Raw genomic sequence first — 26,395 nt, forward strand, 5'->3', positions numbered from 1 at the left:
ATTTTCTCTCTCTCTCTCTCTCTCTCTCTCTCTCTCTCTCTCTCTCTCTCTCTCTCTCTCTCACTCTCTCTCTCTCTCTCTCTCTCTCTCTCTCTCTCTCGCTCTCTCGCTCTCTCGCCCTCTCGCTCTCCCCCTACCCCCTCTCTCTCACTCTCCCCGCTCTCTCTCTCTCTCTCTCTCCCTCCCTCTCTCACTCCCCCCTTCCTCTAGACACTTGGTCTAGTGTCTATTATAGATAGGAAGGGTTTGGAGGGATACGAGCCAAATGCAGGCAAATGGGACTAGCTCAGAAACAATAGACAATGGTGCAGGAGTAGGCCATTCGGCCCTTCGTGCACAATTTGGTGAGCATGGACAAGGTGGGCCGAAGGGCCTGTTTCCGTACTGTATAGCATCATGACTCTATGAATGTTTCGTAGTTGACGAAAATATGGACACTATGAGCAATGGATATCTTTTGGCATTTTTTCAAATTTTCCAATGGTTCACGTTGCTCCGATTATTAAACATTTCCAGGACTCTGGCAATTATTATTTCAGACAGTGCGAAACAACAGTTGCAGGAAAAAGGAAATATTTTGACATTTTGCATAATATTTCCTTATTTCCTTATAACATAAAAGTAGACCATTTTGTTCCATCATGTCTGTGCTATCTCCTTTTCCCCCACTTATTTTCCTTGCAACATATTCTCTCCACATTCCCATCACCTCTCCCAGATTCTATCACTCATCTACACACAAAGGACAATTTACAGTGGCCAATTAACCTACCAACCTACACGTCTTTGGAATGCCTGAGAAAACTAGAGCACCTGGAAAAAATCCAAAAGACAACGTGCAAGCTCCATGTCAACAACAGTTGTGAATAGTTGTTGGCTCTCCCTCTTTAATACGGTCCTTGTACTCTGAAAGCAGTGATAAAGGAGCAGGACGGAAACTTTGGATTTGTTCTTGCTACAAAATGTGAAGCTTTGAGTATTTGTGAACAAAATGAAATTGGGAAGATTGAAATGAGAGTTATGGAAACATTTCCCTTCTCAGAAGATAGTTGCGCAGCACTGTCTCTTTCTGCAGTAAGTTCCAATATCCCAAATGCATGACCAAGTTTCTCTGAAATTCTTCTCTGCATTTCTGACCAATTGACCAGGCCATCTATCCTGCAGCCTAAGAATTTACTCCTCCTTGTAAACTATGTGGCAATGTGTTGTATGAATTGTGTGGCCCCTATATACAAAAACTAAGGGGCTGAGTGAGCAACATGGTACCTCATAGCAATTATCTACAGTGGCAAAAACAGTTGCCAACATCACCTTTTGCTTCCAGTTGTGAATCTGGTTTGCTATTCCATTCATTCTCTTCAGTTTTCATTTTACATTTTGATCAGTTTGCTATGTTTTATTGCACTACTGCCTTTGCAGGAGCCCAATATAAAAGGCATCCCTCTGAGCTAGTGTCAGCCCACCAATTGGAATTGCAAGGTATGTTTATTCTCCCCACTCCACCCTATCCCATTTGTATTTTCCTTCATGATCCAGCCAAGATCCTGCCAATCTTTGATTATCCTTATCCACTGACTGCTGACCCCTGACCACACCATTTACTGATCATTTCCCCCACAGCCACTGAGGCTTCCTGCAATAAAATAAATGCAGTTAACCCTATATTTCCCCCTCTTGCTTCATTTCTTGTCTCTGCCTACACATACCATTGGTTAAGAGCTGGGTAGACACAAAATTCTGGAGTAACTCAGCGGGACAGGTAGCATCTCTGGAAAGAAGGAATGGGTGAAATTTCGGGTCGAGACCCTTCTGGTTAAGAGCTGTTCTTGGTCTTACATACGAGTCAGCCTCTCTATCTGCTGTATTGCCCTTCCGGGTCTCACCACCCCCCAATCCCTACCTCATTAATTTAAAACCTCCTCAGCACAGGAACAGACCCTTTGGCCCACAATGTCTGTGCTGAACATGATGCCAAGATAAACTAATTTTCTCTGCCTGTACCTGATCCATATCCCTCTATTCCCTGCATATCCATGTGTCGATCCAAAAGTTTATTCATGGGGCGAAGAGAACTGCATGCATTACTCCAAATGTGGCCTAACAAAAGTCTTGTAGAGCCGTATCATAATGTCATGACTCTTGCAATCAATGATGCGACCATTGAAGGCAAGCGTACCATATATCTTCTGTGCTGTAAAATGAGCAAATCTTTCAAGAATATTAGTCCACCTCCAGTTCAGGGGCAATCAGTCCTTGTCCCGGTCAACCTGCCTCAGACGATTTCCCAACGATCCAAAAACCTGAAGCCATGGGTTGATTTGTCCCATCTTCTTATACTCACTAACTTGTGACACAGGGTGAAACTCTGAGAATATAACCCTAGAAACCGTGCTCTTCCTGCAGAGTGGATGATCCACAGGATCTCACTCGATCAGTCCAAGAGATTCCTGGAGCTCTGATGAAGATTTTGCATCTTTGTTAGCCACAGCTGAAGCACCAGAAGTCTGAGGGGGAGCCATATTGTTTCCTAGTTCAAATAGTGCAGTAGGGATAGGACTGGAAACGGCAGGCTGGTGAGCCTGATACCAGTGGTAGGGAAGTTGTTGGAGAAGATTCTGAGGACCAAGATTTATATTCCCTGATTAGGAGGAGTCTGTTTAGTGCAGGAAGGATCATGTGTAACAAATCTGATTGAGTTGTGATGGTAACAAGGAAAATTGATGAAGTGAAAGTGGTAGATGTGGTTTTACATGGAGTTGATAAGATTTTGTGTGATTGGCTGCTGAGAAGGATTAGGCACAAGAGATCTGGGATTTGTGGTAAACTTGATCCAAATTTGGCTTGGTGATGGGAGACAGCCTAGTGGTGGATGGGTATTTTTCTGACTGTCAATCTATAACAAGTATTGTGCAGCAGGTATCGATGCAAGGACTTCTGTTGTTAGCAAAATATAAATGAGTTGGATGAGAATGTTTGATTTGTAAGTTTGCAGATGACAAAAATTGGTGGACTCATAAATAAAGAAGACTGTCTAAGGATCCAGTGGGCCATATATTAGCTGGAAAGTTAAATGAAACTGACACACGTAGATAGGATAATGAAAAAGATTGTTGCCTTCATAGACGGAGACATTGAGTAGAAGAGTTGAGGTGCCATGTTGCAGTTCAACATTAGTGGTGTCATGTTGCAGCTGCAGTTGGTTAGACGGCACATAGAATATTGTGCACATTTCTGATCCATTGCACTATTTATAGCAAGCAACTTCAGTGTTTTGCATTCATGTAGTCCTATACAGGAGATGGCTTCATAAGGTTGGCACCTCATTTTCGATCGCGCATGCTGGTTTGCTGCTCTTCACTCCTCATTGCACCTGGATTGGCAGCCTGGTTTAATGGTAGAGGACAACATTTTTTTGTTGTTTCAGGAAATTCATACCGCCTAGCACCTATTTTCTACGTTTCTATGTTTCGATCTGCTAGTTGTTGTTAATCTGTCTACTTTAGTACAATGTTTGTGCCGTACAACAAAATGAAGGTCATTCTCAGTGTAATAAGGGGGGTTTGCCTTCATGGATTATGGCATTTTCAGATTCAGATTCAGATTCAAAACTTTATTGTCATTGTGTCGTGTACAAGTACAGAGACAACGAAATGCAGTTAGTTAGCATCTCCCCCAGAAGTGCGAACACAGAATAATGGAACAGTAAATATATATATATATGTATATACAGTAGCAGTAGTGCAATTTTCGTGGGGGGGGAGATCAGTCAATGGGGGAAGGAGTGTCCGAGGGGGGGGTGGGATGACTGGCAATCACCAAGGCGTAGAGTTAAGTTGTGTAACAGCCGCAGGGAAGAAGCTGTTCCTGAACCTGCTGGTCCGGGAACTGAGAGACCTGCAGCGCCTTCCAGATGGGAGAAGGGTAAACAATCTGTGGTTGGGGTGAGAGCAGTCCTTGACGATGCTGCGCGCCCTTCACAGACATCGCCTGCTCTGGACGGGAACCGGTGATGCATTGCGCAGTCTTCACCACCCTCTGCAGTGCTTTCCAGTCGGAGACAGAGCAGTTGCCATACCATACTGTGATACAGTTGGTAAGGATGCCCTCGATGGTGCAGCGGTAGAAGTTCATCAGAATCTGAGGAGACAGATGGACCTTCTTTAGTCTCCTCAGAACGAAGAGACGCTGGTGAGCCTTCTTAATCAGTGTTGAGGTATTGTGGGTCCAAGAGAGGTCATCGGAGATGTTGACCCCCAGAAACCTGAACCTGGAAACACGCTCCACCTCCGTCTCGTTAATATGGATGGGGGTGTGCGTGCCGCCCCTGGACCTTCTGTAGTCCACAATGAGCTCCTTGGTCTTCTTGGTGTTAAGGGCCAGGTTGTTGTCAGCGCACCATGCTGCTAGGAGCTGGACCTCCTCCCTATAGGCTGACTCATCGTTGTCGCTGATGAGGCCAATCACCGTGGTATCATCTGCATATTTGATGATGGTGTTAGTACCATGTACAGGTGTTCAGTCGTAGGTGAAGAGGGAGTAGAGGAGAGGGCTCAGCACACAGCCCTGTGGAACGCCAGTGTTCAGGGTGAGGGTTGAGGAGGTGACATTGTCTAACCTAACAGACTGGGGTCTGTTGGTTAGAAAGTTCAATATCCAGTTGCAGAGGGAGGGGTCGATGCCCAGGTCGTTGAGTTTGGTGATCAGTTTAGAGGGTATAATGGTGTTGAATGCTGAGCTAAAGTCGATGAACAGCATTCTCACGTAGGTGTCTCTGTTGTCGAGGTGGGAGAGGGCGGAGTGAAGTGCCGTGAAGATGGTATTCTCCGTACTCCTGTTCTGCGGTAGGTGAACTGGTAGGCATCCAGTGTGGGAGGTAGGCAGCCTTTGAGGTGTGCCAAGACCAGCCCCTCGATGCACTTGGTGTTGATGGGAGTAAGTGCAACTGGGCGGAAGTCGTTGAGGCTTGCTGCAGTGGAGTGTTTTGGCACCGGCACGATGGAGGTGGTTTTAAGGCACGTGGGGACAACTGCTTGGGCAAGTGACAGGTTGAAGATGTCAGTCCAGACGTCTGTCAGCTGCGCAGCACAGGCCCTGAGGACCGCTCGGGGTTGCCGTCAGGGCCAGCAGCCTTTCGTGCATTAATCCTGCTCAGTGCCGCATACACGTCGATGGGGGTGAGTGTGAGGGGCTGGAGATCAGCAGGGAGCACAGCCTTGATGGCCATCTCTTGATTGTCCCTGTCAAAGCAGCCATAAAAGTGGTTAAGCTCCTCAAGGAAGGAGGTGTCGTTGGATGTGGGGGTGGTGTTGGTGGGTTTATGGTCCGTGATGGCCTGGATGCCTTGCCACATGCGTCGGGGGTCGGAGTTGTTCTTGAAGAGCTCCTCAATCCTTAGCTTGTAGCTATGCTTGGCCTTCTTGATGCCCCTCTTCAGGTTAGCCCTGGATGAACTGTAGGCTCGAGCATCGCCTGACCTGAAAGCGGTGTCACGTGCCTGACCTCTCTGTTCATCCATGGCTTCTGATTCGGGAATGTGGTAATCCGTTTGAGGGAGGTGACACTGTTGATGGTGGAGTTTATAAAGTCCAGAACAGAGGATGTATTAAAGTCAATGTCCATATGGGAGTCAAGGGTGGCCTGAGCTGCAAACGCATTCCAGTCAGTGTTTCCAAAACGCTGCTGAAGTGTGGAGTCCGCTCCATCTGACCAAACTTTAACTGTCCTCACTGTGGGTTTAACACGTCTGATGAGTGGAGAGTACTTTGGGAGCAGGAACAATGAGAGGTGATCAGACTGTCCAAGGTGGGGTTGGGGGACGGCTTTATAGGCTTCAGCCATGTTTGTATAAACCTGGTCCAGTATCTTGTCTCCACTAGTGGCGAAGGAGACATGTTGGTGGAATTTGGGGAGTACAGTCTTCAAGTTGGAGTGATTGAAGTCACCCGCAACAATGAAGGCTGCCTCGGGGTTGTGAGTCTGTTGTTTGCTAATGGCAGTAGGCAGGTCTTTCATTGCAAGCTTAGCATTAGCATCTGGAGGAATATAGGCTGCAGTTACAACAGTGGAAGTAAACTCTCTGGCAGATAGAACAGTCTGTTTGCGTTCGTGGCGCCGTCTGTGGGTGCTTCCGGTCGGCCGAGCTGGCTTGGTACGCTCCGCTGCTCCGCTGCTCGGCTAGTTCAGGAGCGAGACGGAGTTCACCTAAAAAGTTGTTGCAATTGCAGGAACCGATGTCAGAAGTTCCTGTCGGTTGTACGATAAGAGCGCAAGACTGTACCGTGTGAACAAAGTTGAAACAAGTAAACAGATTACTGTAAATTCGCTGATGCTGGTGAGACACAGGGCATCACAGGGCTCTCGCTTAACGTTTTTTCCCTGTTGCCAGCCGGGCAACCTTGGCAGCTTTTTAGGTTGCCAAATGACAGTTTAGGTGGTCATTTAAGATGGCTCGCATGACGCGTGCGATAATGTGCTCGGACGAAGCGCGTAGCTACCAGTCGGAATTATACTCACTGAAGCATTCACATATTATAAGTCACAAACTAACATATTCACCAATCAAGACATGATATATCCCACAATGACATGCAGCAAAATTATAAGACAGTATCTCAACTCTTTTTACACATTGCAATTAATGCAATTTCTATTAGTTCTTTCCACTTCCAAACAAAAATGTGGTTGGATTATTCAGCGTATGATCAACTTGTGTCAATAAATACTGGACCATGGTAACATATATGTGTACGTATAGTTGTGAATGTTGCTCATTAAGTAACTACAGTACTGATACTCCATACTAAGAGCATTGATTTGCCGTTAAAATGAATTCTGTAATAACGTGTTAATGGTAGCAGTGACAATCGAACACTGCGGTTTAATTATTTCACGTGTTCACAATTTAATGAATCCATAAAACAAATAATAACATTGGGAATTAAAACACATTTGATTGCATTCCGTTATCATAGTCAATATTCGCTCTGAAGACATTTCCAGGACAATAGGGTCAGGGAAGGGGGTGTGTGTGAATCAGTGCGGGGTGGATAGATGGCGGGGGGGGGTTGGGGGGGGGAGGTGGTTAGAAGGCAGTCGGTGCAGAATGGATGGATTGAGGCAGGTGAATTAGTACGTGTTGGTTGGAGTAGGTAAAATTGTGAAGTGAGAGCACGGGGGATGTCAGTGGTGTTGAATGGGGGGGATTCAGTACGGGATGGATGGGGTAGACAAAAGTGCTGGAGAAACTCAGCGGATGAGGCAGCATCTATGGAGCGAAAGAAATAGGCAACGTTTCGGGTCGAGACCCTTCTTCAGACTGTTCCCCCCATTCTTCTTGAATGGGAGGATCAGTACAGGATGGATGGGGGGGGGGGGGGGGGATGATCAGTGCAGGATGAATGGGCGGGGGGTCAGTACAGTGTGGATCGGAGGATCTGTGCAGGATGAATGCGAAATCACTACAGGATGAATGGGGAAAGGTGCAGGGTAAATGGAGGGTGGGTTAGTACGGGATGAATGCGTGGATTAGTACAGGATGGATGGGGGAATCAGTACAGGATGGATGGAGGAGGTGCAGGATGGATGGGAAAGGGGTAAGTACAGGGTGAATTGGGGAACCAGTGTTGGATGGGGGGGGTGGGGGGGGGGGGGGTGGCAGGAGAATTAATGCGAGGTGGATAGGGTGATCAGCGCAGGATGAATAGATTGGGGGGGGGGGAGATGGGGAGGGGAGCACAGGGGATGTCAGTGAGGACTGAATAGAGGCGGGAATGGGGATCAGTGCGGGATGGAGAGGAGGGGTCCCAGGATAAGGGGGGGGGGGGTGGAGGGGGCGTACAAGAGAGAGAGAGAGAGAGAGAGAAGGGGGGCGAGGTATGGAGGAAGGAAGGTCAGCGCTCCTCGGACAACATCGCCACCGCCTCCCTCCTCCGCCAGCCAACGGGGCCGAGCGGTGCAGCTCAAAGATCCTATAGCTATAGTATCTTTGGTGCAGCTGCTTCAGAAGTTTCAGTGCGAATGACGGGTCCCGCACAGCAGCCGCGACCCGCTAACGGCGATCACCACTTTCAAAACAAACCCTCCCGCACGCCGAGGCCTCCCCCTCCCTCCCGGCCTCCCCCTCCCTCCCGGCCTCCCCCTCCCTCCCGGCCTCCCCCTCCCTCCCGGCCTCCTCCCCCCTCCTTCCCTCCCTCCTCCCGGCCTCGGCGTGCGGGAGGGTGTTTTTTTAAAGCGCTGTTAGCGGGTTTGCAGGCAGCGGGCCTTATCAGGGCGGGCGGGGTGCGAGTGGAGGAGGAGGAGATGGAGCCGCTGCTGTCGCTGTTCGAGGCCCATCATTCGCTGCGACCCTTCGTCACCCCGCACCTAGTATCTTTCCCACGCAATACAGCCGTCACCGCCGACACAAAACGTCGCGTTCCTTTTCTCCAGAGATGCTGCCTGACCCGCGGAGTTACTCCAGTTTTTTGTGTCTATCTTCGGTACAAACCAGTATCTGGCGGCGCTTTGAGTGGTCTGTGGCACACGGGCAACCGTTCATTTCGAGCCCTGCGTCGCGATGTGCCCGCACCACCGCAATCCTTACAAATATCATGGACAGATGCATCTAAAAAATAGATCAGTTGGATAAGGTCACATACTTGTACTCTTGCATTAGTTGTAAGACATTCGATGAGGGAGCAAAGGTACCAACTGTATCTTTTTGAGTTTGGCCACTCAGTCAGTATTATTCCTGAGTTGTTCTTTAGAGCTAGATACTGAAGTCACCCTGATACCATCATATCATATCATCTTATCATATACTTATTAAACGTCTGATCGTGTATGTGTGTGTATTTGCACTTGGGCTAGTATACTTATTAAAAGTCTCATCTTGTGTGTGTGTGTAGATGTGTGGGTATATGTGGGAGTCTTTACATCTTTTCAAAAACACTACGTGGTAACGATTACATTTTTACATATTCTGATTCACATTTATCCCCTCTAGGCAGCGAACACCTTCACTGAACATTTTATGCTTTATTTCTCAACTTATTACTGATTAAAGTTTAAAAAATCAAAAGACTTTGAATTTCAAACAACCAGCTTCAACTGATGATGTCACAATGGCTCGGCTAGCAGTGATCAGCTTCACTGAAGACTAGCTTCAACTGATGACATCACAATGCCTCGGCTAGCAGTGATCAGCTTCACTGAAAATGTTATCCTATATTTCACAAGTTATTTGCGATTAAAGTTTTAAAAATGTCAACTTAAACAAGATTTTTACTGTTAAAATCTTTCCTCCCAGCTTCCAACACACTTCGATACAAAGTTGCAAGACATAAACACTCTGAGCTTTTTACCTCAATGGCAGGCAGGGAAAGTGCAATTGGATTTTTTTTTAAAGTCCACTGCTGTGGGAGACAGGGGAACGGCTGAGCGGTGGAATATTGCTTTTGGGAGGCCACACTATTGCGGGAGCAGATTCTGATTCACATTTTTCATTAAAATCATTCCTGCCAGCTTCCAACACACTTCGATACAATGTTGCCACACAGGATTTTTCACCTCACAGGAGGGGGAGGGCGAATTGCTATTGCAACACGCAGGGGAAGTGTAATTGGAATTTTTTTTAAAGCCCACTGCTGAGGGAGGCACGGGAGTGCTGTAATCTTACGTTCGGGAATGTTGGGCTTGAGTTGGAGGACCACACCTCCCGTGGGGGCTACGGGTAGGGAACAGGTGCGTTGGGGAGCAGACCCAACGGGTCTGCACTTGGTCTAGTATATTATGATCCCTGATCAACATGAAGGAGTTGAGAGAGGAGACTAAGTGCTGATCAGTGAGAGATTTAGTTGGTTGTGATGTTGTGAAGTTTCATGAAATGCAGAGTCAGTACTAAGAACGGCGGCACAGCGGTAAAGTTGCTGCCTTACAGCGGCAGACACCCGGGTTCGACCCTGACTACGGGTGCAGTCTGTATGGAATTTGTACGTTCTCCCCGTGACCTGCGTGTGTTTTCTCCGGGATCTCCGGTTTCCTCCCACATTCCAAAGATGTACTGGTTTGTTGGTTAATTGGCTTGGTATAATTGTAAATTGTTCCTAGTTTGTGTAGGGTGGTGTTGGTGTGCGGGGATCACTTGGCGGTGCGGACTCGGTGGGCTGAAGGATCTGTTTCCGCGCTAAACTAAACTAACTCTCATGGCATTACCTTTCCAACTGTATCCCACTGTTGGTAGGTCTATCCTACTAATAGGTCAGAACATAACAAAGGACATGGTTAAAGAAGTCAATACCTTTTGTTATCTTTCTACTAATGGAATCATCTCTGCATTGCACAGATGAAGTGTGCAAATAGGTTTATGTTGCAGATTGTTTCTTAAATTTGCGTTATGTTTGTCATCATTTAAAAGCTTTGTTTGAAAATGCCAAGGTTGACAAGATTATACTGACAAATTCCATAAACAAATTGAACATGTTGGATGAAAAGAGATTATTTTGTTTTTGAGAAGTTATACTTAAAATCGGAACAGCACAAGTTTTCATTACCATTCACAATGTTAAATATTAATCTGAATTTTTCATTCGCAAGCAAAATCCAATTTCTAATTTTTTGCCTTACAGAAAAAAGTGACACTAAACAGTTTTCTGGACACCTTGATGTCTGATCCCCCTCCACAATGTCTTGTCTGGTTACCACTCATGCATCGTCTTGCTAATGTTGAAAATGGTAAGTCATCAACAATTTACAGATTCTTCCATCTTGTGTATCATTTTATTTGTGGGGATATTATTAATTTATTATTAAAGCTTTATTTCGGACACAGGTCCATATAACACATCAAACAGTACAAAGTGATAGTGATACTAATGGTTCAGTTTGTGCATGTTCCAATTTTCAGTTAATAAAAATTGTGCTTTATTGTTTTCAGTCGATGAGAACTCTCTCATTTAAGTGGCTGCTCACCCAGCCTGATGTTATTTCAGCAGCTAGATGCATGGGATTCATTAGAACAGAGCCTGACAGTGCCTGACATTGGGAAAGAGAGAGTTCTTGCCGATTCACGCAGGAAGCCAGATTTCCTTTGTGAGCTGAGACAGAGCGATCACAAGGGCCTTATGATTCATTAGTGTTTGATTACAAGTTCTCCTCCAAACACTCCTCCACAGGATTTACTCAGTAAGCAGCAAGGACATGAGCTATATCTCAGGAAAACTAAGGCCATTTGCAATGCCTTGGATAACTCTGGAAATAACTTTATTTTCTTGATGGGCGCTTCCAAAACAATCTGCATCTCTCAAAAAATAAAAAACAAAAGACCTGCAAATGCTGAAAATCTAAAATAAAAATCGAAACCGATAGAAATGCTTAGCAGGTCTGGCTGCATCTGTGGGAAGAGAAACAGAGTTAAGGGCCTGTCCCACGAGCATGCGACTGCATGCGGCAAGCGCGACCTAATGTGGTCGCTTGAGCCGTATTGCCACGCGGGGCCAGTCTCACTTCGGTCGCCGGAGCCGTATGGAGTTGTGCGGGGCTGATCCCGACATTGCGCAGGGCTCCGAAAAACTGACAGTGTTCAAAAATTCCGCGCGGCAACGGCCTGCCGGCCCGCAGCCGCCTCGACACCATACACACCGTCTCGACGGGCATACGCGGCGTCTCGAGGCCGGACGCAGCGTCTTGATGCCGTACGTCATGCGCGAACTTCCCGCGAACTTCGCACGAACTTCACGTCACTCACTCGACCTCCGCGCGGGCCCCGCTTCAGGTTTGGTTCCGCTCGCCGCATGCAGTCGCATGCTCGTGGAACAGGCCCTTTAGTGTTTCAGATATATTTCACTTTTGCTCCCCTCCGTTCAGCTTAACATTGTCTTGTCCCCCACTGTCTGACCAGGTGTCTTTAAGGTGAAATACAGTATTAACTGTTTCTCACACGGTTAGAATCATAGTCACACATCACAGAAACATGCTCTTTGGCCCAAGTTGCCCCATCTACACTAGCACTACCTGCCTGCGTTTGGCTCATACCTCTCTAAACCTTTCTATTCATGTACCTGGCTAAATGTCTTTTACATGATGTTATAGTACCTGCTTCAACTACCTCCTCTGGCAGCTTGTTCCATATACCCACCACTGTTTGTGTGAAAAAGTCGTCCCTCAGTTTCCTATTATATCTTTACCCTCTCACCTTATACCTAGGTCCTCAGGTTCTTGATCTGGGTAAATTATGCTGTGCATTCATCCCATCTATTCCCCTCATGATTTCATACACATCTATAAGATCACTCCTCATCTGCCTGCGCTCCATTCGCCCGATGCATGCATTCTCCCCATCCAGTTCTTTCATTGGGTACGAAATTTCAAACATCTTTGAAGAGTGACAGTTCAGCACCAGAATGGCAATATCCTGAATGACCCATTTTCTACTTGATAAATGATTCTTTGCTCAGCAAGGATCTACAATATAAAATTGACCCTAAAAAAGAGTGCTTGCCCACCTCGTTCCCAATACTGAAGAATGTTGAAGCCCTCTGGTCTACTTGAATACCCGATGCTTCTTCACTTCAACCTCTCCGACCATAGATCTACTTCGCAGTTGGCCAGTTCAGTCTTCAAGCAACGCAATGTTATGGCCAAGAGTAAGAAGTTGCAGGGAGCATGCAACATTTTTACGAAACATGCCCTTGACATTTTGTTGCTGGAGGTGCCTTGCAACTAGCCAGTTACTTCACTGATCAGTTGCCGCATAATTAAAATCTGCCACGATCTATCAACAGTAGCAGCAAGGTAGCAATATCGTTGGCTGGATAGCCGTCTGGTTCAGAATCTGGGGCTAACAGGGCAGCAATAATGACAAATACATTCCATCTGTCTCGTAAATGTTTACACTTCCCTCTACTAGTGCTTTTTGGGTGCAGTGAGTTGTCCGTACTTGTTGCTCGCCTCTTGTACTTTGAGTGGAACACCCAGCACAAAATTCCTGAATAAAGCCATCTCTAACCTGATGGATGAGGCTTGCACTGGTGATCGTAAATCCCACAGAAATACCTTTGCAGCCAGCTAGGTCCTGCTCCAAGGATAAACATGCTGCATTGAATATTTCTCAATGTTTCTGATCTTTAACAACATTAAAAATTATTAATCATACCATTACAATTATTTTATAAATATATAAACTAATTAAAAAACAAATACCACCAAACACATAAAACATTTGATATTTGCAATTAATACAACTTAATGACAGAAATGTAAATTACCTGCATCTTGCTTTTCTCTCTCAGAGATATTCACTCTGTTGAAATAAGTGACATTGCAGAACCTATGCCAGGTGTAATTTGGCCAAAATTTAGACAGCTGTTTTTTCAGCTGCTGAGAAACCACTGGAAGTCGGTCAGGAAGTTTCAGGATTTATGCATTTATGTACCTTATGGTCCCAAACTTCCTGACTTAAGTTAGGAAAACCAGTCAATTGCTTGATTAATTGCCAAGATAATTTAGGCCTATAAATTGAATGGTACAGCAGTACATGTACTACCACACTGAGGACATTTGGCACTTTCTTTGGTTAATTAGGATTTTTCTTTTAGGAGTCTCTATCGTACTGAGTTGGGTTTTGTGGTTAGTAGGAGTGTCCATATGTGCAGGAATATTTTGTGACATTTTCAAACACTTATTTAAAACAAATTATATTATGACCCAGGATAGGGGTTTTTTGCTTTTGTGGAGAATCAGGGCTCCTTCAGAGCAAACACATTTTGTATCATACTCAACACTCCACAAAGTTTTACTAACACAACATGCTCAAATCCCAAATGTAATAACAAGAAACTGCAGATGCTGGTTTATACCAACGATAGTCACAAAATGCTGGAGTTAAGGGGCTGTCCCACTGCGGCGACTTAATCCGCGAGTTCTGGCAAGTTTGCCCTCCTCATACTCACAGCATGGTCGACACGCGGTCGTAGGAGGTCTTTGTAACTCTCCTTCATGCTCGAGAGTAGCCTACTCAAGGCCTCAGTAGGTCGCGAGTAAAAAAAGGTCGCCATGGGAAAAATCGATACTTTTTTTACTCGTATGTTTAGTCAAAGTAGGTCGTAGTAGGTCGCCATGTTATTCGTAGGTAATCGAGGGTAGTCGACGGTAGTCGTAGATAGTCTTCAACATAGTCGAAGGGAGGTCGAAGGAGATCGAAAGAGGTTGTCTTCACTCTCCACTATTCGGTGGCCAATTTTCCCAAAGCTAGTCGAAGCTGGTCTACATAGTCGAAGGAGGTCTTCAACATGACATTTTTTCAAACTCTCCTAAACTTTTCTAAACTCGCCAATTAGGTCGCCGCAGTGGGACAGCCCCTTAACTTGGATCACAGCTTGGTTTGGAAACAGCTCCATCAGTACCGTAAGAAATTGTGGCAGATTGTGGACGCAGCACAGGCCATCACACAAACCAACTTCCCTTCTATTGATTCCATTTAAACCTCACGCTGCCTCGGCAAGGCCAGCAGCATAATTAAAGATGAGTTGCACCCTGGCCACTCCCTCTTCTCTCCTCTCCCATCAGGCATCAGTGAAAACGCAAACCACCAGATTCAGGGACAGTTTCTTCCCAGCTGTCATCAGGCAAGTGTATCATCTTACCACGACCAGAGAGCAGTGTTGAACTACTACCTCCCTCTTTGATGTCCCTCGGACTATCTTTGACTGGACTTTGCTGGCTTTACCTTGCACTAAACATTTTTCCCTTATCATGTATCTATACACTGTAACTGGATTGATTATAATAATGGAATGTCTTTCTGCTGACGGGTTAGCACACAATTAGAAAGTTTTTCACTGTACCACGGTACATGTGACAATAAATTAAACTGAACTCAGCGGGTCAGACCACATCTTAAAAGACACCAAATGCAGGAGTAACTCAGCAGGTCAATGTGCTCATATTCCTGCAGCTTTGGGTATTTGTGCATAAAGACACTTTGTGGAAGTGGCAGGTTTACCTAGTTCATCCAAACTTTGGTAATTCATTCCTGTGTCCCAGGATCATGTTATGAGTTGTACAAGAGATCTTGTGAGTTGTCAAGTTTTGCAACACAAGATTTGAAAGCTTCAGTGTTTGAGATATTCTTTCATTATCTAGCTTGTAGTACTTCAATATCCAGTGCTTTCGGCAAAATAAAAATTGATTGAAAGCAATAATAATGCCGCAATGTAAAAGTGTCTTGGTTTGGTGTGTTCCATCTACAGTCTTCCACCCTGTAGAGTGTTCCTACTGCCACAGTGAGAGTATGATGGGTTTTCGATATCGTTGCCAGCAGTGTCACAATTACCAGCTTTGTCAAGACTGCTTTTGGAGAGGCCATGCAAGTGGTTCCCATAGCAACCAGCACCAAATGAAAGAATACACATCATGGGTAAGATGTACATGAATTTAATGGGTAAGAGAGCAAAGGCAATTCTGCATGTTAAACGATATGAACACTATTTTCAATTTATAAAATAAATTATTTCAACCCTTGCAAGTTTTTGGTCATTTCTACTAATTTGCAAGGAGTGTCATTCACACCAAAAAATCTTCAATTGCTTCTTGAAGGAATAGTTTACATTGAACCTGTCTGCATCAATTTTGCTGTGAGAATTGTGAAATATAGTAGTACTGTCTTATCCAAGTTTAATTCTTAACATTTTGAGCTTTCAGCCTTGTAGGTTGAGCACGAGCAACGTCAGCATGAGGTGGCTCTAGATTAAAAAAATATGAATTTATTGTTTGTGTGGACAAATATATTCTAAAAACGTGTACTGTAAAATGTGACATAAAAATGTGCTCAAAATATTAAGATCATTCTAAGTGTGTAATGTGGTAAAGTACTTATCATCCATAATTGCAGTTTTATTTCTGTGGTCAATCATTGAATTAACATTCAGTAAACCTGCAAAGATCAGGAATCCAGAAGCAATTTCCCACCAAGTATGTCATCATGCATCAAAGGTTGCCAATTTATAAAGAGGGAATAAATAGTAGAACAATTAATATAAAAAATTGCTAGATCCAACTGGAGATCAAGGACCTATGGCTTTGGGGAAAATGACAGAGACATCAAATGAGCATTTTATGTTGTATTTCACAGAAGGAGGCAATCTTTAATATGAAGGGGTTAAAGGTAGACGAGCTGGAGTTATATGCTAAGTAACTGGTAAAAGGAAGTTGATTTCAAATTGGAAGAGACCATGTCTTGGTGGCTTTTCTCCAAGTGTGCTGAAATAAATTCTAGAGGAAACAGAGGAGGTAATTAATATTATCTTTCAGATATCCTTAGGTTATGATAAACTAGAGATGGAATAGCCACGTATTTAGAAATCTATTAGACTAGCATTTTACCTCGCATTCTCCACCAGGTAATTTAATCAAATGTCATGATATCAATTGCTCTCTTCTGTCTTTTTGCACAAGTCTTAGAGAGCAAATAAGCAAATTTAGCAATATTGCCCAAGTATATGTATGCAATGTTGTAACAGTAGCAAAACCATCTTACTTAGGCAAAGTAATTGGACAAAATAACGAGTTATATTATAGGGTCATGACCCCAAATGTTGACTTTGGTTCTCTCTTTATGGACGCTGCCTAATCTCCCAGCGTTTTTGGTTTATATTTGAAAAATACTTTATATGTAATAACAAATATGCAATAATGAAAAAGAAACAGCGCTGCTTTCTTATGGAAACATTTATAATATGTTGTCCTTGTCATTTAGTTAAAATCTAGATTAAGTCAAAGTTTTGTAAGGAGAGGTAATGGGAGAAATTAAAAGTATTGCTGAATGGCACAATACTTGAATTTGTTTTTGTATAATTATTCTCAGAAATCCCCGGCCAAGAAGCTAACCAACGCACTTAGCAAGTCATTAAGCTGTGCTTCCACTCGAGAGCCTTTACACCCTATGTATCCTGACCAGCCTGAAAAAACGCTAAATCTCGCCCACATTGTGTGAGTATATGTTATACTTCTGCACTGAATTTCCTGCGGTCTATTTTGTACCTTTTGGGTTATTCTTTCAACACTTTATGAATCTTTCGGCTGAGATATTCTTCACCTGCAAATGTTGGATAAAGTACCTATGACCAGCTTCCCTATTTCCTTTCAAAGTCAATAGTTAGCCATGCTTCTGATCCTCCAAAGGATCTTTAACCACAAGATCTCTTATTAATGCTTCCTCATTACTCATGACAAAATGTAAAATAGCTGTTCCTGGGTGGGTTCAGTAACTTACTGTTTTGAGAAAAGGGCCTGTCCCACTTTCCCGAGTTATTCACGAATTCACCTGAGTTATTCACAAATTCTCCCGAGTTTTCAAACTTGCAGAATGTTCGTAACGAGTCCGTAGGAGGCCGTAGGAGTCCGTGGATATAACGTAGCGGCTCGTTATGCCAGTCGTAGGTACTCGGGGCTATTTCTTTACTCCTCGACATTTTTCATCAGGCCGAAAAAATGTCTCGACTTACCTGATGCTCCGAGTACCTACGGCTGGCATAACGAGCCGCTACGATATATCCACTGACTCCTACGGCCTCTTACGGACTCGTTACGAACATTTTGCGAGTTTGAAAACTCGGGAGAATTTGTGAATAACTCGGGAAAGTGGGACAGGCACTAAACAGTCCCTGATGCACTCTACAAAATCATCTATGATATCCTTGCTGGTTGCTGCCATCTAACTAATTTGTTGCTTTATATTTTGAAATGTATCAAATCATTGTCTTTTGGGGATATTCATCTTGATTTAGTTATAACGCATGGCAAATGTGAATGGAAAGGAATGAAAAACTTTATTGTTACGTACCAGGCACAGTGAAATTCTTTGCATGCATACCCAAGATATGCAAATAGTCACCACATCTGGCGCTGACAAAGTTACAAAGTACCACTGCAGGCTCCTCTTTTGTTCTCCCCCCCCTCCCCTCTCCCCCCTCCTTGTGGTCCCCTCACGCCAGGTCCTCCATTGTCCTTGTTCTTCCCCCTCCCCCTACGCTGGGTCCCCTTTTGTTCTTTTCCCCTTCCACACTTGGCCCCTCAAATTCGCACTGCCATTTAATGTGACCATGGCTGATCTATGCTGGCTTCAACTCCACTTCCCCATATTCAGTTCCCTATGTTTTTCAATTCCTCGATCTTTCAAATATTAATCTGTACCCATTTTAAATATACCAAATGATCTAGCCTAAACCAAACTTGGGAGAAGAGAATTACAGAGATTCACTACCTCTGAGAGATGAAATTTCTGCTTGACTCAGAACAGTGCCTTTTTTTCAGGCTATGTCTCTTTGTTTGTGACTTTCCCACTATTGAAAAATATCTCAATATCTACTCTAACAAAGCCCTCTTAGGATCTTGTATATTTGAATAAGATCACTCTTTATTTTTCTAAGCTCCAAGGAATATAAGCGCAAACTATCCCACTCTGAGTGGATATTTAACCACAACATTTATCATTGATCCCTCCTCATTTCTTATGACAAAATCTAAAATAGTCATTTCCTGGATACATTCCATAACATATTGTTATAAAAACAAATTCCTGATGCACTCCATAATGTTTTGTTCAATGATAGCTTTGCCTGTTTGGTTTGTCCAATGAACATGTAGATTAAAATATTCCATGACAATTGTAATTCCCTTTTAAACATGCCGTGGATATATCCCCATATATGCTCTGCCCTATCAAAAATCAAAATGTAGGGTCCTATTGAGTGGTGGTGAGTCAAGCCCAAATTGGAAGAATATGAAATAAATTTACACAGCTATTCTTCACCTACATACATCTTATTTCAGATATAAACAAATAAATATGCACTTTAAATATTGTTGCTTATCTTGATCAATCTCAATTTGTTTATGTTTATTGGGTAGAACATTTTGTTAATTATCTTTCTGAAGATCTGAATGAATGAATGAATGAATTGGCCAAGTATTCACGTACAAGGAATTTGCCTTGGAAGTCTGTAGATGTATAATTCAGTTAGGTTGCAGTGATTTAGTCTATATATAATTAACGGGCATTTTTTGTTAAAGTATGCTATTGTCAACGGGTTTTATTTTAAAAACATTTATATTTGTGGGTTAATTAACCAAATATTTAACACTTTATTTCACCAGTGTATCTGAGCTTTTCACTTGCATGAATATATTTTCTGGCTGAGAAATTGGAGCAGAACTTTTTCCACTATTTTATTCTATCCAAGTATCTTGACATGGATTATAAAAGTTTCATGCGTAGGGGGTGTAGTGCAGCAGCCATGTCAGCAGCGCGTCAGTTTTTTCAACTTTTTTTATTTTTTCGTATGTTTTAAAGTATGCATTTAATGTTCCTTCGTGTGTTTTGTGTGGGGGGTGGTGTGGGGGGATGAGGGGGAACCCGCTTCGGTCGCCTCCTCCATGGAGAGGCGACTTTTTCCAGGTCGCCTCCCCCGTGGCCTAACATCAAGGATCGACGCGGCCTTTCCCGGAGACGCGCCCGGGGCTTCAGCGGCGGGCGCAGCGTAGACTCTCGTCGTGGAGCGAGTTAGCCCTCGCTGGAGGGGAGCGCTCCGTTTCGCTGGCCCGGGGCAGCCTGAAGCCGCGGTCTGCAGAGCTCCAGCTGGTGCGGCGTCTACAGCCCGGGATCCCTCGCGGCCAACTTCTACCGCGGGCCCGGCATGGACTTACCATCACCCCCTGGAGGGGAGCTTCGACCGCCGGCCCTGCAGTCTACGGTGCTTCTGGCTGCGGCGTAGACTTTAAATCTCGACCGCCGGCCTGCGGCCTACACCATCTTAAAGCCGCGGTCTCCGGTGAGGAAGAGCCGATCCTGGACTGACTCTGGACTCTGGTCCTGTACACGGGGGGGAAATGGAGGAGGACTGGCCAAATTTTTGTGCCTTCCACCACAGTGATGAATGCTGTGGTGGATGTTTGTGTTACAGTTTTATTGTGTGTTCTTTATTATTGTACTGCTGCTGACAACCCAAATTTCCACCGACCCTGGTTGTGTGGCAATAAATTATATCTATCTGTCTGTCTGTCTGTCTGTCTGTCTGTCTGTCTGTCTGTCTGTCTGTCTGTCTGTCTGTCTGTCTGTCTGTCTGTCTGTCTGTCTGTCTGTCTGTCTGTCTGTCTATCTGTCTGTCTATCTTTTTGTGATCTCCCCACAGAGTTAAGATAAATAAATTTAAATGTGGGATTGTGAGGTGTAATGTATGTTGCATGCTTTATTAATTGAGCTGCTTTAAAACAGGCTGGTCTCTTATAGCTGAGTTTGTCAGAAATGAGGAACTTTCAGCCAGACATAGATGGTTTAAAAAATGATTTTTGGATTCCTAATGGCTGATCTATGCTGGCCTTAACCCCTCTTCCCTGTAGAAGTGAGATGCAGGGGATTTGTTGCTACATCTACGACCAGTCTATTGAAGAAAATGGGGGTGAGGGGTCGCTCCCTCCAACAAGCAATCATTATCAAATTCAGCAGTAAAAAACAGCAATTGGCTTTGGATCAAAAGGAAAGGTGTGAGAGTAACGGAAACACGTTGTCTTCTCTCATGAATCACATTTCATTGAAGCCAATGAACTTGAGTTAGGTAGGTGAGAAAAGCCAACAGCCGTTGACTTGCACGTAATTGAACACATGGCCAAAAACTAATTTCTTCCACTAGTGGTTTTGAAAACATGTTGCGCCATACATGCCATAGGAACAATCTTAAAGTACAGCATTAAGAGATGTGATCCTATCCAATTTACCCTTCAGTTCTGCCCATGAATGAAAATATCAGTGTCTTATTTGTGTTATCTGGTTAACTGATGCAGTCCTGGTCTGACCATGCCAATTCAGCCAGGATATCATCTGGGCATTCCCTCAGCAGGTAACTGAGATACTTATCAGATATGTGGATCTTTTGATGTCAATGGATCAAATTTATATCCAGGGAGCTTTAAATGGTAAGCCTCATACTAAATAGGCTTCAATATAATGTGAAATAACATCTATCAATGATGGTTTAAATTAAAGGTAGTTACTGTAAGATATAATTCAGTTATAGCGTGATAACAAACATTTGGTGCATTTGGAGTTTTTCTAACATATTTGCTATAATCTTCTCTCATGAATCACATTTAATTGATATTTATTCCATTAGCTTTTATTCTTTATTACTTCTTGTAGACAATGGAAGAAACAATGTGTATTTTTCTGACTGCATGCTATAAGCAAGTTATTTTTACATTTCCTGGATTATGCTGTCTGCTGCAGCCACAGTGACTTCCTCCTGAGGCAATATGGACTAGCTAAAGACAGTGCACGTCAGTAATGTGTTAGCAATCAACAGCAAGCTTGCTGCTCATGATCACTCTCGAGTCACGATAATGAGCAGATATATGTTTTGTGCAAGCTTGCTCTGGGTTAATGGTGCATCGCAATCACTGGATTCATTTTCCAGCACAAAGTGCCTTACACAAAGTGATGCTGTGCTGTCGACTAGCACTCGCCTGGCTGTCGGCAGCGCAGCACCCTGCCCCGCCCAAAGCCCAGCCCAGCCCAGCCAGCCCTCCCCTGTGATGTTGCGCGCCCCCCCAGCCCACTCCCTCTCCCTCTCTACCCCCTCCCCCTCCCTCTCTACCCCCTCCCTCTCCCTCTCTAGCCGCGCCTGCGCAGTTGGGGGCTATACGTGAGTGGATAGGGCGGGGGATGGGGGAAAAAGCGAATTAATATTTAAGAAGGAACTGCAGATGCTGGAAATATCCGAAAGTAGATTAAAAAAATGCTGGAGAAACTCAGCGGGTGAGCATCTATGGAGAAAAGGAGCATGTGACGTTTTGGGTCGAGACCCTTCAGACTGATGTCGGGGGGAGGGGCGGGAAAAAGAAAGGAAGAGGAGTAGACAGTAGGCTATGTGGGAGAGCTGGGAAAGGGGAGGGGAAGGAGGGAGAAAGCACAGACTACCTGAAATTAGAGAAGTTAATGTTCATACCGCTGGGGTGTAAACTACCCAAGCGAAATATGATGTGTTGTTCCTCCAATTTGCGGTGGGACTCACTCGAGCAATGGAGGAGGCCCAGGACAGAATGGGAGGGGGAGTTGAAGTGCGGGGCAACCGGGAGATCAGGTTGGTAAGTACGAACTGAGCAGAGGTGTTGGGCGAAGGGGTCGCTAAGCCTGCGGCTGATCTACCTGATGTAGAGAAGATGACATCTATGACCGGATGCAGTAGTTGAGGTTGGAGGAGGTGCATGTGATCCTCTGCCTCACCTGGAAAGTCTGTTTGGGTCCTTGGATAGAGTCGAGGGGGAAGCTAAAGCGACAAGTGTAGCATTTCCTGCGGTTGCAAGGAAACGTACCAGGGGAGGGGGTGGTCTGGGTGGGAAGGGACGAATTGACCAGGGAGTTACGGAGGGAATGGTCTCTACGGAAAGCAAAAAGGGGAGGAGATGAAGATGTGGCCAGTGGTAGGGTCTCGCTAGAGGTGGCGAAAATGTCGGAGGATTATCTGTTGTATGCTGATGGGGTGGAAGGTGAGAACAAGGGGTCTCTGTCCTTGTTACGAGTAGGGGGATGGGGAGTAAGAGCGGAGCTGTGGGATATAGAGGAGACCTTGTTGAGCGCCTCATCTATAATAGAAGAGGGGAACCCGCGTTTCCTAAAGAAAGAGGACATCTCCGATGCCCTGGTCTGGAACACCTCACCCTGGGTGCAGATGCGGCGTAGGCGGAAGAATTTGGAGTTGGGGATAGAGTCCATACAGGAAGCAGGGTGTGAAGAAGTATAGTCAAGTTAACTGTGGGAGTCAGTGGGTTTGTAGTAGATGTCGGTCAGTAGTCTGTTATCTGCGATGGAGATAGTGAGATCAAGGAACGGTAGGGAGATGTCGGAAATGGAATGAATAATATTAATATAATATCAAAGGGGGGGTTAGTGTGTGTGTGTGTGGGGAGTAATTAGTGTGTGTGTGTGGGAGGCTGCTGCCGCGGGCCAAGCCGTTGAGGGGACGGGACCCAACGGGTCTCACTTGGTCTAGTTGGAACTAAAAGGATTCTGAAGCCAGATTGGGTCAGTTTTTTAATTTTCTATTTGCTCTAATTTTCTAACTGGCATCAACATATTTGCGGAAAAAACCTTGCAATTAAATTCACAACTGGCAAAAAGTTGTTATATTTGGAATAAATTTTTGGAGTCATGTGTGATCTCAATCATAGTCAAAATATTTGCTACCTTTCCTTTTTGAAACACAACTAGTTAGACGATCAGTTTCCCTGTGTCAATGATACCGGATTCATGAAATGATATGCCATTGAACGTGGTCAATCATTGAAGCATCCAGGCAATTTGGTAACCTGTAATACATACCTATAATTTAATAACCCTTCATACTTATAAATTATGATACTTTTATTGTAACTAAATAATTGCTGACTTTGGCCCTCCATACTCTGCCATTGTTGTAATATTTTATTTGAATGCACTGTCCCTACATTCTATTTTTTTTTACACCTTTGCCTTCCCTAATTACATTATAGGTCAAAATATTAAGTCACCATTTACGCTTATTCTTTGAAGAACCTGTTGCTATAATATCGCAGCCCCTGCAATAATACCAATATTCTATCTATCTTCCTAATTGCTGATGCACTGGCACACGCACAATATAGCTGGATATCCTTCATCTAAATCATTAATATAGATAGACACAAAATGCTGGAATAACTCAGCGGGACAGGTAGCATCCCTGGAGAGAAGGAATGGGTGACGTTTTGGGTCGAGACCCTTCGTCAGACTGATGTTAGTGGAGTGGGCGGTACAGAGATGAAATGTAGTCGGAGACAGTAAGACTGGTAGGAGAACTGGAAAGGGGGAGGGGATGGAGTGAGTGGGAAAGCAAGGGCTACTTGAAGTTAGAGAGGTCAATGTTCATACCGCTGGGGTGTAAACTACCCAAGCGAAATATGAGGTGATGTTCCTCCAATTTGCGGTGGACTCACTCTGGCCATGGATGAGGCCCAGGACAGAAAGGTCAATGTGGGAATGGGAGGGGGAGTTAAAGTATTGAGCAACCGGGAGATCAAGTAGATTTATGCGGACTGAGCAGAGGTGTTCAGCAAAATGAACGCCGAGCCTGCGCTTGGTCTCGCCGATATACAGGGGTTCACACCTGGAACAGCGGAAACAGTAGATGGTCACTGTTTGAGACCTCGGTTCTAATCCCTCTGGCACTTGACTTCTTACAGCTTGCCAGCTGAAAATTAGCCTCTTAATCCTCCTCTTTGTTTTCTGTCACTTGACCATCACTTGACAAGAGAATTGGTTAATGTTTAAAGAGCAACAGAAACATAGAAAATTGGTGCAGGAGGAGGCCATTTGGCCCTTCGAGCCAGCACCGCCATTCATTGTGATCATAGCTGATCGTCCCCAATCAATAACCCTGCCTTCTCCCCATATCCCTTGATTCCACTAGCCCCTAGAGCTCTATCTGACTCTCTCTTAAATCCATCTAGTGATTTGGCCTCCACTGCCCTCTGTGGCAGGGAATTCCACAAATTTACAACTCTCTGGGTGAAAAAGTTTTTTCTCATCTCAGTCTTAAATGGCCTCCTCTTTATTCTAAGACTGTGGCCCCTGGTTCTGGACTTGCCCAACATTGGGAACATTTTTCCTGCATCTAGCTTGTCCAGTCCTTTTATAATTTTATATGTTCCTATAAGATCCCCCTCATCCTTCTAAACTCCAGTGAATACAAGCCTAGTTTTTTCAATCTTTCCTCATATGACAATCCAGCCGTCCCAGGAATCAATCTCTTGAACCTATGCTGCACTGCCTCAATCACAAGGATGTCCTTCCTCAAGGGTAAGCTGGCCAAGAATATAAAAGAGGAGAGCAAAAGCTTCTTTAGGTATGTGAAGAGGAAAAAAATTAGTTAAGACCAAAGTTGGACCCTTGAAGACTGAAAAAGGTGAATTTATTATGGGGAACAAGGAAATGACAGATGAGATGAACAGGTACTTTGGATCCGTCTTCACTATGGAGGACACAAACAATCTGGGGTGATGGAGGAACTGTAGGAAATCCACATTCGGCAGGAAATGGTGTTGGGTAGACTGATGGGACTGGAGGCTGATAAATCCCCAGGGCCTGATGGTCTGCATCCCAGGGTACTTAAGGAAGCATTGGTGATAATTTTCCAATGTTCTGTAGATTCTGTGGATTGGAGGGGCGCTAATGCTATCCCACTTTTTCAGAAAGGCGGGAGAGAGAAAACAGAGAATTATAGATCAGTTAGCCTGACATCGGTGGTGGGGAACATGCTGGAGTCAATCATAAAAGATGAAATAGCAGCACATTTGGATAGCAGTAACAGGATTGGTCCGAGTCAGCATGGATTTATGAAGGGGATATCATGCTTGACTAATCTTCTGGAATTTTTTGAGGATGTAACTAGGAAAATGGACAAGGAATGTAGTGTAGGTGGACAAATGGACAAGGAATGCCAGTGAATGTAGTGTTCCTGGACTTTCAGAAAGCCTTTGATAAGGTCCCACAGAGGAGATTAGTAGGTAAAATTAGGGCACATGGTATTGGGGGTAGAGTGCTGACATGGATAGAAAATTGGTTGGCGGACAGGAAACGAAGAGTAGGGATTAATGGGTCCCTTTCAGAATGGCAGGCAGTGACTAGTGTGGTACTGCAAGGCTCGGTGCTGGGACCGCAGCTATTTACAATATACATCAATGATTTAGATGAAGGGATTCAAAGTAACATTAGCAAATTTGCAGATGACACAAAGCTGGGAGGCAGTGTGAACTGTGATGAGGATGCTATGAGAATGCAGGGTGACTTGGACAGGTTGGTTGAGTGGGCAGATGCATGGCAAATGCAGTTTAATGTGGATAAATGTGAGGTTATCCACTTTGGTAGCAAAAACAGGAAGGCAGATTACTATCTAAATGGTGTCAAAATGGGAAAAGGGGAAGTACAATGGTATCTGGGGGGTTCTTTTTCATCAGTCAATGGAAGTAAGCATGCAGGTACAGCAGGCAGTAAAGAAAGTGAATTGCACTTGGCTTTCATAACAAGAGGAGTTGAGTATAGGAGAAAAGAGGTCCTTCTGCAGTTGTACAGGGCCCTAGTGAGACCACATCTGGATTTTACTTCAGAGTCACGTGAGTGACTACGTGAAGAAGGGCCGTCCGCCTGCGTGCGCGTCATTACGCCTGAACGCAACACGCACGACGGACTGGCAGGCACTGAGACCTCCCAGGCCGTCGGGATGAGCAGGTAAGGAAAGTTGAATCACTTACCTGCGTTCTTTCGGGCTTGAAGTTTTTTTCAGAGCCCAGATGTCGAGGAGACGGCCCGCGGGGATGTCGGCTGCCGAAGACCGCAGCTTTCCAAATAGCGGGCGAC

The 26,395-nt window shown here is 44.6% G+C and overlaps 1 protein-coding gene across 3 annotated transcripts in view; it reads left to right on the forward strand.

The window, feature by feature from the left end:
• The window catches only part of dtna (dystrobrevin alpha), a 182,359-nt gene that overhangs the window by 67,153 nt on the left and 88,811 nt on the right, over window positions 1-26,395 (forward strand). For all 3 annotated transcript variants that reach the window (XM_033019687.1, XM_033019688.1, XM_033019689.1), the window contains exons 7-9: window positions 10,605-10,710; window positions 15,225-15,391; window positions 16,838-16,962. In XM_033019687.1, coding sequence (XP_032875578.1) covers window positions 10,605-10,710; window positions 15,225-15,391; window positions 16,838-16,962 — 398 coding nt within the window. The remainder of the gene's footprint in view (window positions 1-10,604; window positions 10,711-15,224; window positions 15,392-16,837; window positions 16,963-26,395) is intronic.

The sequence above is a fragment of the Amblyraja radiata genome, chromosome 4, assembly GCF_010909765.2.
Source record: "Amblyraja radiata isolate CabotCenter1 chromosome 4, sAmbRad1.1.pri, whole genome shotgun sequence".
NCBI lineage: Eukaryota > Metazoa > Chordata > Chondrichthyes > Rajiformes > Rajidae > Amblyraja > Amblyraja radiata.